The sequence below is a fragment of the Eriocheir sinensis genome, chromosome 26 (assembly GCF_024679095.1).
Source record: "Eriocheir sinensis breed Jianghai 21 chromosome 26, ASM2467909v1, whole genome shotgun sequence".
Lineage (NCBI taxonomy): Eukaryota > Metazoa > Arthropoda > Malacostraca > Decapoda > Varunidae > Eriocheir > Eriocheir sinensis.
Window position 1 is genome coordinate 648464 of NC_066534.1, and position 16689 is coordinate 665152.

The following is a 16689-nucleotide window of genomic DNA, read 5'->3' on the forward strand; positions in this document are numbered from 1 at the left end:
GCATCATGATTGACTGACAGTTCTGATAACGTGCTTGTGATTCTCTGTGAGTCCGATGACGTCACCAACAGCGCTCACCCAACCAGTGGCCGCACTGCCTTAAGGCTGTTTTCCTCCAACCCGTTGGGGCCACAGTCAACCGCGGTTGCCCGTTCGCCTAACCGGGAGCGAGTTGTCCGTTTTCAGTAAGCTGGTGTCACACTGGGTCTTTTTCCTCCCATTGCATTGGTGATATGGGCAACTGGCAACTCCAACTTTCTGGCTGTGCGTCACACACTGTATCCACGTCTGCAATGTAAATAAAGCAGTCATCCTGTATCAACATGGCGGCGTCTGCTAAAGTAAGGGCTGTCGCGGCCTGTGCTGCCATTACCCAAGTTATGGACATGTTGCTGAAGTTAAATGGAAGGAAGAAATGGTTGTGTTAGTGGCGTGCCTGTGGTTCCTCCATGCCAGAAGTTCTCATTGTCGCCATTGCACGTGCACAGCCAACTCGCCCATCTAGACTCCGACCACATAAACACGTGGATAGAGGGCTTCATAGGTTCATGAGGTGGTTGGAGCTGGCAAGCGAAGTGAGCACAGCCATGCTGTCTGGGTATGCATGAGAACGTCTGTTTTTCAACAAGTCTTTGTTTGTTTACATTCGCTTCTGAGTAGTTCGCGGGAGGACAGCCAGGAACAAAACACCGGGAGTCCATCTACAATTTTCATAGACTGGAGAAAAATAGTTTTTTTGAACTGTGGTTCCCCAGCACGGGGTGTTCTCTTACCTTGTCAATTAAAGAGTAAACAAAGCAGCTCTGCCAGGCCACTTTATGAGTCTCTTGGTGAGCATCTTCCACTGCTCCTCACTCCTCAGCCACTGCCGTCGTCTGTGTTCATACAGCCGTGTGGTTGCTTGTACCCACAACCGTTTTTCATCCGTATGGACAACTGACAACTTACTCCCAGTTGGGCATACGGCCAACTGCGGTTGCCTGTTGCCCCAGTGGTTGGAGGAAAATGGCCAGTGTGACACCACCATTTAAGGTGGCGTGCCTGACACCGTTGGTAGGTAGACATGATCCGTACACGTCAAAGCAGCACAAAACTCGGGGCGATGATGCATGAAAGTTGGGATGGTAAGAATTTAGGACTAAGCATGAAACTTGAGGATCACAAAACTTGAATAGCACGAAACACACACACACACACACACCTGCCTCCCTTTATTCATGGAGGTTAGGGGACATGGGCGCCTGTGAATAGCAGATATCCACAAATGTTTGTTGCACTCCATTTATAAGCCTCTAGACCCTCAAAAATTCACTGAGAGCAACTTTACACAAACGGTACTTGATGAAGCATTTCAGATATCAGGCAGCATAGAATATCACTACAGTACCCTCTCGAGTTTCACGCTGTCCAAGTTTCGCGGTTAGCCCTAAATTCTTCCCATCCCGAGTTTCGCACATTATCACCCCGAGTTTCACGCTGCTTTGACACGTACGGGTCACGTCTACTTACCATCGGCGTCACACACACTACCTTTAAAGATAGTATCACACTGGACGTTTTACTCCAAACCCATGTCAGTGGCAAGTATTTTTATTTATTTATTTTTTATTTATTTATTTATTTATTTATTTTATTTATTTTTTTTTTTTTACGTCACGGCTTATTGCGCCAGTAGGCTTCTTCCCGGTGGATCCTGATGGTCGGCCCAAGGCTTCTTCCTGGTGGGGCCTGATGGTCGGCCCAGCCCATTCTGGCGCAGGCGAGTGTTTATAGTGGCGCCATCTTGCATTGGCTCATGCTGCCCTCCCGGAGCTCATCTTTAATCCTACAATCTAGAGTCCAGGTTGATGGGTGGTCTTCTGGACAGCATGTGGGTAGTTTTAAGCCACTCGGCGGCGGCTGAAAAATCCCAGCTTGGTGGCACCGGGCGGGGATTGAACTCACGTCCTCCTGAACGCGGCGCTGTCATGCTATCCACTCAGCCACCGCCTCCCCAAGTTATACAGGCATGTGTTTATAGTGACACACCCTATTACTTGGCTCATGCTGCCCCCTGGAGCTCATCTTTGATCCTCTGTGGGAGATAATCTAGAGTCTGGATTGCTAGGTGGCATTCATGACAGCATATGGAGGATAGTCTTAGGCCACTCATCCATGACTGAGCATTGTAGTGGTGGTTGGGATTCAAATCCTGGCTCTCATGGATGCTGTGCCTGCATTCTGATCAGTCAGCCACTGCCTCCTACTTTTGTGCAATAAGGGGAAAATCTGTGTATAATTCACTTCTTGGTCTGCTGCGGGTCAAACAGCCAGCCGTTCCCCTACGGAAGAGCACAGAGCTCGTAGTACCGATCTTTGGGTAGGACTGAGACCACTCACACACAACACACCGCGACAACGAGGTCACAACTCCTTGCCTGACGTCGCGTACCTACTCACTTCTGGGTGAACAGGAGCTACACGTGAAAGAAGATAAACCCAACTTATCTTCACCCGGCCGGGGAATCGAACCCCGGTCCTTCTGGTTGTGACCCAGACGCTCTATCCACTGAGCTACCGGGCCGTGTGAAAATGTGTGAATGCCCAAGTAGTGAACACCAGTGAAAAGGGAGGGAAAGGTGTACGTTACAATGTAGCGCTGCTCCAATAGTATATGGTGAACACATGCTGCAAGTAGGTGGGTAGGCGGTGGCTGAGTGGTAGCGTGCTGGGCCCACATTCACCGCGTGATGGACAACGCGAGTTCAATCCCCGCCCGTTGCCACCAAGCTGGGATTTTTCAGCCGCCGCCGAGTGGCTTAAAACTACCCACATGCTGTCCTGAAGACCACCCATCAACCCAGACTCTAGAGAAAACCGTCCAAGTGAATCAAGAAGGAGTTCCGGGGGGCAGCATGAGCCAAGAGAAGATGGCGCCACTATAAACACTTGCCTGCGCCATGATGGGCTGGGGCCGAACACCATTCAGGCCCCTCAAGCAAGCTTACCGGTGCTACAGGCGAAGACGTAATAAAAAAAAAAATTAAATAAATAAATAGTCATACGTGATTTGCCAGGAATGCTGCACCGTCATGTCAGGCAAGCACCTTTTTAAGAAGTAGAATTTTGAGTGGTCTGGTCTTCTTGTCCTGTAACAAATGGAGTTCATTAAATCCGAAATATATTAATCTGAAGTCCTTGAAATTGAGGGTTGAGTGTATCTTTATCTATTCAATGCATGACCTTTGTGCAGCATGCATTTGATGGGGTGTGAGTTTGTTGGCGGTAGTGAGTGTTCTCAGCGCTAATTGGTTCACGGCTAGAGAAAGGCAATATCCACCAGGGTTCTTTTACTGACAAAAATCACACAGGTCACTGACACGGACAAGACAGATAAAAGAGGTGGTTGAGTGTATATGTGTTTGTGAAGGTGTAGTGTGGTGTGAATGACATTGGAGTGTTGGTGTAAATGTGGAACAATATGTAGAAGTGAACTGTAGCAGGACGAGGACAGACAGTGGAAGATAAACAAGTAACAAGAGACTTTAACATTGATGACGCAACACGGACAACAGGGAGACGAGACAGCAACAATGAAAAGACTTAGACGGCACAGGAGACACAAAAGACACTGAAAAGACTTAGACGGCACAGGAGACACAAGAGACACTGAAAAGACTTAAACGGCACAGGAGACACAAGATACACTGGAAAGACTTAAACGGCACAGGAGACACAGACAACAGGGACAGAAAGCTTGACTGGCACAGGAGACAGGACGAAGAAAAACACGAGTCTGCACATTTTCTGAGGAGTTACCGGGAGAGCGTGTGTCCATTTGTAGGGGTCACTGCTAACGTTCACCTTTTACCTTCACTAAAATGCAGTTACTAACATCAGGGAGGAATGTAATTTTGCTTCACTGTCACAAACATTTATTAATCTGCATTCACAGTCATTCACAGGCAATTTTTCTATCCTTGGCAAATTCAGCTTTCCCCTTTGATCCTTTCTACTCCGTCTTTTCTACCATAACACACAGGTCGGCATTAAGACACTCGATTCTCACCTCAGCTATTTCTAAAGGTCAAAGAGGGGGTCAGTCGGGTTCTAATGAGTGTTTCTTCAGGTCCATGGTACAGAAGAAGGGTCAAGCTACCACCAGGGTCATAAAACTACCCCTGGAAATACCCACAACTCCTACGAAAGCCTTGTCAAATGTGTGTTTTTTAGGTTCATGGTACAGAGGAAGGGTCAAGCTACCACCAGGGTCATAAAACTACCCCTGGAAATGCCCACAACTCCTACTAAAGCCTTGTCAAATGTGTGTTTCTTAGGTTCATGGTACAGAAGAAGGGTCAAACTAGCACCAGGGTCATAAAACTACCCCTGAAATGCCTCACAACTCCTACTAAAGCCTTGTCAAATGTGTGTTTCTTAGGTTCATGTTACATAAGAATTGTCAAACTAGCACCAGGGTCATCAACTACCCCTGAAATGCCCACAACTCCTACGAAAGCCTTGTCAAATGTGTGTTTCTGAGGTTCATGGTACAGAGGAAGGGTCAAACTACCACCAGGGTCATAAAACTACCCCTGGAAATGCCCACAACTCCTACTAAAGCCTTGTCAAATGTGTGTTTCTGAGGTTCATGGTACAGAAGAAGGGTCAAACTACCACCAGGGTCATAAAACTACCCCTGGAAATGCCCACAACTCCTACGAAAGCCTTGTCAAATGTGTGTTTCTTAGGTTCATGGTACAGAAGAAGGGTCAAACTAGCACCAGGGTCATAAAACTACCCCTGGAAATGCCCACAACTCCTACGAAAGCCCAGTCAAATATGTGTTCTTGGGTGGCGATGTCTTGTAATACGACCCACAGTGTTGTGGCAAATCTTATCTGCTGATTTTATGTGCAACGGTCATTAAGGGGCTGTGATTTCTTGATAGGGCTTTAATATCGCAGGGGGCTTCGTGGTGCAGTGGTTAGCACACTCGGCTCACAATCGAGAGAGCCCGGGTTCGATTCCCGGGCGGAATGGGAAAATTTTGGCAGCTTTTCCGATACCCTACGCCCCTGTCCACCCAGCAGTGAATGAGTACCAGGTATTAATCGGGGGTTGTGTCCCATCTCCTGGGGTCTGTTCCCTTCTCCTATAATTCCTTCCCCTTCTGTCTCTCTCTGGCATATGACCACAGATGTTGCGCCCACTAAACAAAACTTTCCAACTTTTCCCTTCTCCTATAATTCCTTCCCCTTCTGTCTCTCTCCGGCATATGATCACAGATGTTGCACCCACTAAACAAAACTTTCAAACTTTTCCCTTCTCCTATAATTCCTTCCCCTTCTGTCTCTCTCCGGCATATGACCACAGATGTTGCACCCACTAAACAAAACTTTCAAACTTTTCCCTTCTCCTATAATTCCTTCCCCTTCTGTCTCTCTCCGGCATATGACCACAGATGTTGCGCCCACTAAACAAAACTTTCCAACTGTTCCCTTCTATAATTCCGTCCCTGTCTCTCTCCGGCATATGACCACAGATGTTGCGCCCACTAAACAAAACTTTCCAACTTTTAATATCGCATTTCTTCCTTTCACTTCACTTCTCCAGCATGTTGTATCTACATTTCAGGTTAAGGAGAGTCTGATTGAGAACCTGGAAGCCATGTACTCCCTGGAGCCTGAGGAGTGTGCCAAGGCAGTGGTTGAACATGTCTTGTTGCCTGATTCTTCTGACTTGACGAGCCAACTTGTGAATGGTAAGTTCTATACATTCGTAACGTGTTCTAACATGTTCTTCATTGAATGCAGCGTTACCAAATTATCATACTCAGCCATGTAGCACATTATGAGCGGTATTCGAAGACACTTTCAATTCTCATATCATCTATTTCCAAAGGTCATAGAGGCGATCAATCGGGTTCTAATGTGTGTTTCTTTAGGTTCACGGCACAGAGGAAGGGTCACACTACCACCAGGGTCATAAAACTACTCCTGGAAATGCCCAAAACTCCTACGAAAGCCTTGTCAAATGTGTGTTTCTTTAGGTTCACGGCACAGAGGAAGGGTCAAACTACCACCAGGGCCATAAAACTACTACTGGAAACGCCCAAAACTCCTACGAAAGCCTTGTTAAATGTGTGTTTCTTTAGGTTCACGGCACAGAGGAAGGGTCAGACTACCACCAGGGCCATAAAACTACTCCTGGAAATGCCCAAAACTCCCCTTCAAATGTGTGTTTCTTTAGGTTCACAGCACAGAGGAAGGGTCAAACTACCACCAGGGCCATAAAACTACTCCTGGAAATGGCCAAAACTCCTACGAAAGCCTTGTCAAATGTGTGTTTCTTTAGGTTCACGGCACAGAGGAAGGGTCAGACTACCACCAGGGCCATAAAACTACTCCTGGAAATGCCCAAAACTCCTACGAAAGCCTTGTCAAATGTGTGTTTCTTTAGGTTCAAGGTACAGAGGAAGGGTCAGACTACCACCAGGGCCATAAAACTACTCCTGGAAATGCCCAAAACTCCTACGAAAGCCTTGTCAAATGTGTGTTTCTTTAGGTTCACGGCACAGAGGAAGGGTCAAACCACCACCAGGGCCATAAAACTACTCCTGGAAATGCCCAAAACTCCTACGAAAGCCTTGTCAAATGTGTGTTTCTTTTAGGTTCACGGCACAGAGGAAGGGTCAAACCACCACCAGGGCCATAAAACTACTCCTGGAAATGCCCAAAACTCCTACGAAAGCCTTGTCAAATGTGTGTTTCTTTAGGTTCACGGCACAGAGGAAGGGTCAAACTACCACCAGGGCCATAAAACTACTCCTGGAAATGCCCAAAACTCCTACGAAAGCCTTGTCAAACGTGTGTTTCTTTAGGTTCACGGCACAGAGGAAGGGTCAAACTACCACCAGGGCCATAAAACTACTCCTGGAATGCCCAAACTCCCAAAAAGCCTTGTCAAATACGTGTTTCTTTAGGTTCACGGCACAGAGGAAGGGTCAGACTACCACCGGGGCCATAAAACTACTCCTGGAAATGCCCAAAACTCCTACGAAAGCCTTGTTAAATATGTGAACTTGGGCGGCGAAATGTTTAGTAATACGGCCCTATATTTCCCGTTTTTTTACTCACAGGTATCGCAAACAAACGCCACTAAGTAACGCTTTTAACGATACCTTTAACTTGAGTCTCGTTATCTGTGTTGGTAGGAGATTGGCGACCTTTCCATGATTCCACATGTTTCCACTTAACCACTATTAGCTACCCACCAGTATGATATTTTGGAAAACTGAGCCGAAAGTCGTGTTGATGAGACATTGCTGCATATCATGGTCACAAATATATTGCACTTCAGTATACCTACAATAAGATAATGAGAAAAATTATGGTTGTGTATAAACATTTTTGTTCACCTGTTTGGATTCAACTCCATGTCATTCATATACTTTTTATTGCATTAGATTTTTGTTCACAGTTTCAAATTCAGCACAATTTTCCGATTCAGACGGTATATGACATGTACCAACGTAACAATAATTAGAACTGATAAATGCGATGTTTTGAGTACGATGATATGGTAATGATGATTCAATGCTGCTCCACCCATCGACAAAAACCTGCCCTCTATTGATGGGATGAGAGAGGCAGGGGCCAGGCTAAGAGGAGGCAAGGCAGCTGCTATATAGCCTGTCTGCAAAATGTATGTTATGTTCTCTTCCTGGGAGAAAGTTCTGCTCCACCTCAATTTTCTCCTTTCCTGTGAAATATACAAAAATATCAAATAGCATGTATACATTGGTGTGTGGGAAATGTAGGGTCGCATTATAAGACATCGTCGCCCAAGAACACATATTTGACAAGGCTTTCGTCGGAGTTGTGGGCATTTCCAGTAGTAGTTTTTTTACCCTGGTGGTAGTTTGACCCTTTTTCTGTGCCATGAACCTGAAGAAACACTCATTAGAACCCGACTGACCCCCTCTTTGACCTTTAGAAATAGCTGATGTGTGAAGCAAAAGTGTCTTAGACCAACCATACAATCATCATCACCATCATTTCATAGACGCCTGCCCCTAGGAGCTCCCACCAGGGGATGGCCACGGCAGAAGAGCTTCCAACTTTCTCTATCCAGACACTCCCTCCTTGCCTGCTCAAAGTTTCTCAAAGATCTTTCCCCCCTCTCCCTAACGTATTCTTGGAGGTCGTCCTCTAGCATTCCCTCCCTCTATCTCACTCACATACACCCTTCTGGTCATCTTACTCTCCTCCATTCGCTCCATGTGGCCAAAACACTTTAAGGTCTGTCAGGGAATGAATTGGTTTGGTTTACAGGTGAAATTTGCCAGTGTGGTTGTCAGGGAATGAATTGGTTTGGTTTACAGGTGAGGTTTGCCAGTGTGGTTGTCAGGGAATGAATTGGTTTGGTTTACAGGTGAGGTTTGCCAGTGTGGTTGTCAGGGAATGAATTGGTTTGGTTTACAGGTGAGGTTTGCCAGTGTGGTTGTCAGGGAATGAATTGGTTTGGTTTACAGGTGAGGTTTGCCAGTGTGGTTGTCAGGGAATGAATTGGTTTGGTTTACAGGTGAGGTTTGCCAGTGTGGTTGTCAGGGAATGAATTGGTTTACAGGTGAGGTTTGCCAGTGTGGTTGTCAGGGAATGAATTGGTTTACAGGTGAGGTTTGCCAGTGTGGTTGTCAGGGAATGAATTGGTTTACAGGTGAGGTTTGCCAGTGTGGTTGTCAGGGAATGAATTGGTTTACAGGTGGGGTTTGCCAGTGTGGTTGTCAGGGAATGAATTGGTTTACAGGTGAGGTTTGCCAGTGTGGTTGTCAGGGAATGAATTGGTTTACAGGTGGGGTTTGCCAGTGTGGTTGTCAGGGAATGAATAGGTTTACAGGTGAGGTTTGCCAGTGTGGTTGGCAGGGAATGAATTGGTTTGGTTTACAGGTGAGGTTTGCCAGTGTGGTTGTCAGGGAATGAATTGGTTTACAGGTGAGGTTTGCCAGTGTGGTTGTCAGGGAATGAATTGGTTTGTCTTTACAGGTGAGGTTTGGCAGTGTGGTTGTCAAGGAATGAATTGGTTTACAGGTGAGGTTTGCCAGTGTGGTTGTCAGGGAATGAATTGGTTTACAGGTGAGGTTTGCCAGTGTGGTTGTCAGGGAATGAATTGGTTTGTCTTTACAGGTGAGGTTTGCCAGTGTGGTTGTCAGGGAATGAATTGGTTTACAGGTGAGGTTTGCCAGTGTGGTTGTCAGAATGAAGTGGTTCACAGGTGAGGTTTGCCAGTGTGGTTGTCAGGGAATGAATTGGTTTGGTTTACAGGTGAGGTTTGCCAGTGTGGTTGTCAGGGAATGAATTGGTTTACAGGTGAGGTTTGGCAGTGTGGTTGTCAGGGAATGAATTGGTTTGGTTTACAGGTGAGGTTTGCCAGTGTGGTTGCCAGGGAGTGAATTGGTTTACAGGTGAGATTTGCCAGTGTGGTTGTCAAGGAATGAATTGGTTTGGTTTACAGGTGAGGTTTGCCAGTGTGGTTGTCAGGGAATGAATTGGTTTACAGGTGAGGTTTGCCAGTGTGGTTGTCAGGGAATGAATTGGTTTACAGGTGAGGTTTGCCAGTGTGGTTGTCAGGGAATGAATTGGTTTACAGGTGAGGTTTGCCAGTGTGGTTGTCAGGGAATGAATTGGTTTGTCTTTACAGGTGAGGTTTGCCAGTGTGGTTGTCAGGGAATGAATTGGTTTGTCTTTACAGGTGAAGTTTGCCAGTGTGGTTGCTGCATCAGTGCCCGTGGCCTGGCAAGAATGGCGCCCCTGCTTGCCTGTTTCTTTACGTTTGAGAAAGGAGTTGAGCTTCTGCTGTCAAGTCTCATCAAAAAATGGCAGGGTGAGTTACGACAAAATGTATTGTGATTCAGTTAAACTTTTGGTAGTCGCAGTTGATGTATTGCCAGGGAATATTGTGTGCTTCATTTGCTTTGATAATTAGAAGGGGATATAATTATGCAGCAGAAGAGTCTACTGATGCGTTTCGCGTCATCGAAGGGTAAAAGGTCCTGGCGCACGATGACACGAAACGTTTTTGGTTTTTGGTGAAAGTGCGTCCAATTTGGGAGTGTCATTTGTTGGGATAAGTTTCTTAATGGTAACACATGGCAACCTTTCTAAGGAGCGTAGATGAGGAGCTTTGAGCGGTTTTTATTTGTTAGCCTACTCTGACGGGAGAGGAAAAAAAATACAGTTTTCTTGGTGTAACTCAGGAACTAATAGGCGTATGAGGATTTTGAGGATACCATAAGAATCATCACTAAATTCCGCTTCAAAACATTTATTCGGCTAAAAAAGTTGGCCCACAAAATTTTCAGCTAGCGAGTGGGGAAGAGTTGGTACTTAGGATTTATTGTCTACAATACTCTATACAGAGACTTGAAACATATTTGTATTGTTTATATATATACTTTCCTCTGTTATTATTTGCACATGTTCTAGTACAAATCTTTATGAAGCCATTGATACTAAATTGGGGTATTTATACATCTGTGAGGGTAAAATACGTCTGGGAATGTAGAGTATCAAGGTATCGCTGCCTGTCATGCCAGTAGGCATCTTCTGGGTGGGGCCTGATGGTCGGCCCAAGGCTTCTTCCAGGTGGGGCCTGATGGTCGGCCCAGCCCGTTCTGGCGCAGGCGAGTGTTTATAGTGGCGCCATCTTGCATTGTGTATAGTTTATATTTCTTTTTTGTGCACTGGTAAGCTTTCCTGAGGGGTCATGGTTGTCAAGCTCAGCCTATTAATAGTACTGGTGATTTTTTTGTAAGTGACTAATGGGATATATGTCCTTTGGATTATTCCTTTTCATCTTTTGTCTTAAATCTATTGAGTCAACTTTTGATATGTTGCAAAATATCTAAAACTGTTTGAAAGCAACGTCAAAGGAAGGAGGAAATGCAGAGGAAGAAAAGGTGTCCCAGAATTTACCAATAAAAGGAATTAAAAAATGAAGATGTTGGTTAACTTCTACATTTGAGATTTGGACAGCATAGGGTGGATTCAAGCTGCAATAATGTGGATATTTCATTGAGCCCAGAGTTTATAATTTTCACAAAAAACAAATCAATCTTTCATTAATATATTCATCATTTGATGTTTCAGAACATACAAAACTCTCATCAGAATGGATTTGCATAATATCTGGAACATTGCTGGATATAAGGTGCTTCTGTAGCCAAGAGCAGCACTGTGCAGACCACTCAGTGATGCTGGAGGACCCGGCGGCAAGTGTCAACTGGAGGAGGGTCGTGACGGAGCTTCTTGAGACACAGGCACAGTGGGCCTCGGACATTGCCAGCTGGTGGGTGCCACAAAAGGTTTACTAATGACACTTACTGGTAACAAACTTAACCCCTTCACTACGGCCAGGCCAAAACTGCGCCCCGCCCCGTATCCGGGCTGGCCGCGCGTGCCAAATTTCAAACGGCGCTTCTGATTATAACAAGTTTTCAGCCATAATCTCAACATAATCATCGTGTATTATATATGAAAACATGCAGAATTAAATGGTGCACATAGAGAAACATAAAGTATTTGATCATTTTGAGATGTAAGCATAAATATACAGAGAAATTTGCGAGATATTAGCATCTCTCTCTCTCTCTCTCTCTCTCTCTCTCTCTCACACACACACACACACACACACACACACACACACACAGAGGGGGAAGGGGAGAGAGAGAGAGAGGGGGAGGAAAGAAAAGGAAATCTCTCTCTCTCTCTCTCCTCTCTCTCTCTCTCTCTCTCTCTCTCTCAGGAGCACACATCTCTCTCTCTCTCTCTCTCTCACCCACACACACACGAGGAGAGGGGGGAGAAAGAGGAGACCCTCTCTCTCTCTCTCTCTCTCTCTCTCTCTCTCACACACACACACACACACACACACACACACACACACACACACACACACACGGGAGAGGGAGAGAGAGGGAGGGAGAAAGAGGGAGAGCACACAGTCTCTCTCTCTCTCTCTCTCTCTCTCTCTCTCTCTCTCTCTCACACACACACACACACACACACTTCAGTAATGAGAGCTTTTAATTTTTTTTCAGGATTATGTGCAGTCCAAAAGCAGGATTGACAGATAGGCAGAAAAAGAGAATCACGAGTCTCATTTGCCTTTTCCATGAGAGGTCCAAAGCTTGCCGTGCAGAGGAGAGCAAGACTTGCGACCAGATAGATTACTTCACGGTGGATGACATTCTGACGGCAGCCAAAGACTTTCCGTTGAGATTCAGAAAAAAGCTTGAGAAATTAAGGGTCTCATCTGTTGGTCCAATCTCAGGTAAGACCTTTATAGCCTTTCTCAAATACTGTCTTATGAAAAAACTGTGTGAATCCTTAAAATACAGGGGCTTCGTGGTGCAGTGGTTAGCACACTCGGCTCACACCTGAGAGAGCCCGGGTTTGATTCCCAGGCGGAGTGGAAAAATTTTGACGGCTTTTCCGATACCCTACGCCCCTGTCCACCCAGCAGTGTACCAGGTATTAATCGGGGGTTGTGTCCCGTCTCCTGGGGTCTGTTCCTTTCTCCTATAATTCCTTCCCCTTCTGTCTCTCTCCGGCATATGACCACAGATGTTGCGCCCACTAAACCAAACTTTCCAACTGTTCCCTTCTCCTATAATTCCTTCCCCTTCTGTCTCTCTCCGGCATATGACCACAGATGTTGCACCCACTAAACCAAACTTTCCAACTGTTCCCTTCTCCTATAATTCCTTCCCCTTCTGTCTCTCTCCGGCATATGACCACAGATGTTGCGCCGACTAAACAAAACTTTCCAACTGTTCCCTTCTCCTATAATTCCTTCCCCTTCTGTCTCTCTCCAGCATATGATCACAGATGTTGCGCCCACTAAACCAAACTTTCCAACTTTTCCCTTCTCCTATAATTCCTTCCCCTTCTGTCTCTCTCCGGCATATGATCACAGATGTTGCACCCACTAAACCAAACTTTCCAACTTTTCCCTTCTCCTATAATTCCTTCCCCTTCTGTCTCTCTCCGGCATATGACCACAGATATTGCGCCCACTAAACCAAACTTTCCAAACTTCTCCATCCTTAAAACATTGATTTTCTTTTACACTTCTACAAGGAAGCATGGTTTGGTTTTTGGTTTTTAGCTGTGATGAATAGTTTTCGAGATACAGAGGTTAAAAGAGACCCCCCCATTGGGCTGCCTAACTGCGCCTGAGGGGATAGTTGCGTCCTGTCCCGCGCACTAGGAAAGGGTTAATGATCCCTCCAAGCGAGAAAAATGAGAAAAAAATCACCCCTCACACAAACCATTTCATAATACATATCAAAGCATTTGTGATCAGTTTATGCATCATCCATTTTGGGGGGTTTATATCATGGCACAAATTTGGCCCATCGCTGCTACACGGTAAAGCCACAAATTTGGCCCATCGCTGCTACACCGTAAAGCCACAAATTTGGCCCATTGCTGCTACACGGTAAAGCCACAAATTTGGCCCGTTGCTGCTACACGGTAAAGCCACAAATTTGGCCACAAATTTCACGTAAAGCCACAAATTTGGCCCTCATCGCTGCTACATGGTAAAGCCACAAATTTGGCCCATCACTGCTACACGGTAAAGCCACAAATTTGGCCCCTCGCTGCTACACGGTAAAGCCACAAATTTGGCCCCTCGCTGCTACACGGTAAAGCCACAAATTTGGCCTGTCACTGCTACCGGGTTAATGGTGGCAGGAGATATTTGTGGATTTTCAACAACTGCAGAATGTTGAGGTACGACTGTATTCTTAAATTGAGCTCGTAAATTGCTCGTAAATCAAAACACTCGTAAACTAAGGCACTTGTAAACCAAGGCACTCGTAAACCAAGGCACTCGTAAACCAAGGCACTCGTAAACCAAAGCACTCGTAAACCAAGGCACTCGTAAACCAAGGCACTCGTAAACCAAGGCACTCGTAAACCAAGGCACTCGTAAACCAAAGCACTCGTAAACCAAAGCACTCGTAAACCAAGGCACTCGTAAACCAAGGCACTCGTAAACCAAGGCACTCGTAAACCAAGGCACTCGTAAACCAAGGCACTCGTAAACCAAGGCACTCGTAAACCAAAGCACTCGTAAACCAAAGCACTCGTAAACCAAGGCACTCGTAAACCAAGGCACTCGTAAACCAAGGCACTCGTAAACCAAGGCACTCATAAACCAAGGCACTCGTAAACCAAGGCACTCGTAAACTAAGGCACTCGTAAGCCATGACTGTACTTACATACGAACTGCTCCTAGGGCAAAGAAAGAGCAAAGTTGCCCTTGGTTTACGAGCGGTGACTTGGTATACGAACATTCTGTTTGTACAAGTCTTTTTTCCGCCACTTTATGGGTGGGGACACAAGCTACAGTCGACTCACGTATGGCGCGGTTAATTGGTTCTGAGCAGCGGCCGCGCCATAGGAAACCGCGTCACAGGAATATCTAAACCTATGGAGAAAATACAATTTGGTTCTGGCCCTTGACATTTTGACCCACCCACACTTTTTTTCATTTTATTTATTTATTTATTTATTTATTTATTTTATTTTTTTTTTTTTTTTTTTTTTTTTGCGTTCGTTCTAGCCCGAGTGCACCAGTAGGCATTATCTGCCTCGTGATGTTGTTCAGTCCAACCCCACACTCACCACCTTACCCACTCAGCCACCGCCAACACCCACTTTTTCACTCAGTGCGTATGGGGAAAATACAATTTGGTCCTGGCTAGCCACCACTTTATTCCACCTGCGCTCACTTACGGGGAAAATTCATTGTTTCCCGCCTATCACTCTCTCAGTCCTCCTCATGGCGTCCAGTTTCTGCTCGTACGTCAGTGGGTGAATCTTGCCCGTGGATTATAGCACGCTTGCAAGCCATTGTGCAGCACGTGTGTGTGTGGTAACCGAGCCGCTTTCACAGTCATTTTGTTTGTATTGATCGTTACCAATGGGGGCAATCGCTACTATAGTACATATTGTAGTAACATTGACTTCTCGTTCCAAGCTCTTGTCATTCAACCAATCAGGTCCTAAAGCTATGGGTGGGGCTTCGGGACCAACTAAGTGTACAACGACTGGAGTGAAAATTTCCTGTGGCTTGTTGGGTAGTTTTGTATCCTCTTCCGTCTCCTTCCTTCCTTTTTCCGAGTTTCCTGTTTTGAATTTTCTTTCCTCAAACAATCAATAGGAAAAAGTAAAGGGACATGAAAAAAGAAGGAAACGAAATCTATCAACTCAACAAAAAAAAAAACGGTTAAACGAAAAGAAAGAGAATTGGAAAAAAGGGAAGTAACAAAAAAACACAAAAAAAAACGGAAGTACATTAAGTTATCAAAAAAAAGAGAGAAAGAAAATGGGAAGTAAACGAAGTCAGCAAGTTTTTTATTTCTATTATTATTTTTATGGTCTTCTTCCTCTTCTTTTTCTTCCTCTTCCTCCTCCTCCTCCTGCTCCTCTTCATTTTCCTAATCATTCTTCTTCTCCAAGTATGAATGCTATATTTTGGTTTGCTAGTAGTAGTAGTAGAAGTAGAAGTAGTAGAAGTAGAAGTAGTAGTAGTAGTAGTAGTAGTAGAAATTGACCTCTTTTTCAGCCACCTCTTTTGATTATTTTTTGTAGGAGCAGCGAGTAGCGGGCTTTTTTTTATTATTATTATTTCCTTTTTTGTGTCCTTGAGCTGTCTCCTTTGTTGTAAAAAAAAAGAAAAAAAAAATATAGTTGTAACACTGTCATTGCCCAACATATATTCCTAGATTCCAATATTTTCAGATTCCATGAGTGTCGATTCTACGGTGGGTGTTATGGCTCACCAAAGTGACAACTCGCTCTTCTACAAGGAAATGATTCTCCGTTACCCTGACTCAAGTGACGTCACTCCTCCTCCTTCCAAGAGATGCAAACTGTAAACCAAGTCTGTGCTGGCAGGGTAGGCGGTGGCTGAGTGGTAGCGTGCTGGGCCCACATTCACCACGTGATGGACGACATGGGTTCGAATCCCCACGCTACCACCTGGGATTTTTCAGTCACCGCCGAGTGGCTTAAAACTACCCACATGCTGTCCTGAAGACCACCCATCAACCCGGACTCTAGAGGAAACCGTTCAAGTGAATCAAGAAGGAGTTCCGGGGGGCAGCATGAGCCAAGAGAAGATGGCGCCACTATAAACACTTGCCTGCGCCATGACGGGCTGGGGCCGAACACCATCCAGGCCCCTCAAGCAAGCCTACTGGCGCTATGGGCGTACATGTAAAAAAAAAAAAAAAATTGTTTTGTTCATTACTCATAATTATATTTTTCATCATTTAGTTTTTTTCATTAGATTCTCTTATGAGTTAAAAACTACAAGTAAACTTCTAAGAATTGTACTAAAGTGCCCCTTTTACTTTGATGTCCTTCCTCCCTAGTCGTTAAACCTCTCGCGCACCGTAGGTTTACAATAAGTTTCCATTCATCATACATTCACAGAACCTAAACAATAGTGCGCGCGAACACATGCACCACCAGTGAACTTGGGGCGCGTCAGGTCAAGACAAAGGGTCATCGTTAGGTCAGGGTGGGTACCTAGTGAACTTGGGGCGTGTCAGGTCAAGACAAAGGGTCATCGTTAGGTCGGGGTGGGTACCTAGTGAACTCGGGGCGCGTCAGGTCAAGGCAAAGGGTCATC

General features: G+C 45.4%; 1 protein-coding gene across 1 annotated transcript in view; it reads left to right on the plus strand.

The window, feature by feature from the left end:
- LOC127003659 (uncharacterized) overlaps positions 1 to 16398 on the plus strand; it is a 35847-nt gene extending 19449 nt beyond the window's left edge. Inside the window, exons 6-10 of the mRNA XM_050870572.1 lie at positions 5617 to 5743; positions 9733 to 9864; positions 11130 to 11328; positions 12080 to 12312; positions 15795 to 16398. Coding sequence (XP_050726529.1) covers positions 5617 to 5743; positions 9733 to 9864; positions 11130 to 11328; positions 12080 to 12312; positions 15795 to 15931 — 828 coding nt within the window. The 3' untranslated portion in view covers positions 15932 to 16398. The remainder of the gene's footprint in view (positions 1 to 5616; positions 5744 to 9732; positions 9865 to 11129; positions 11329 to 12079; positions 12313 to 15794) is intronic.
- Positions 16399 to 16689: the final 291 nt, after the last annotated feature.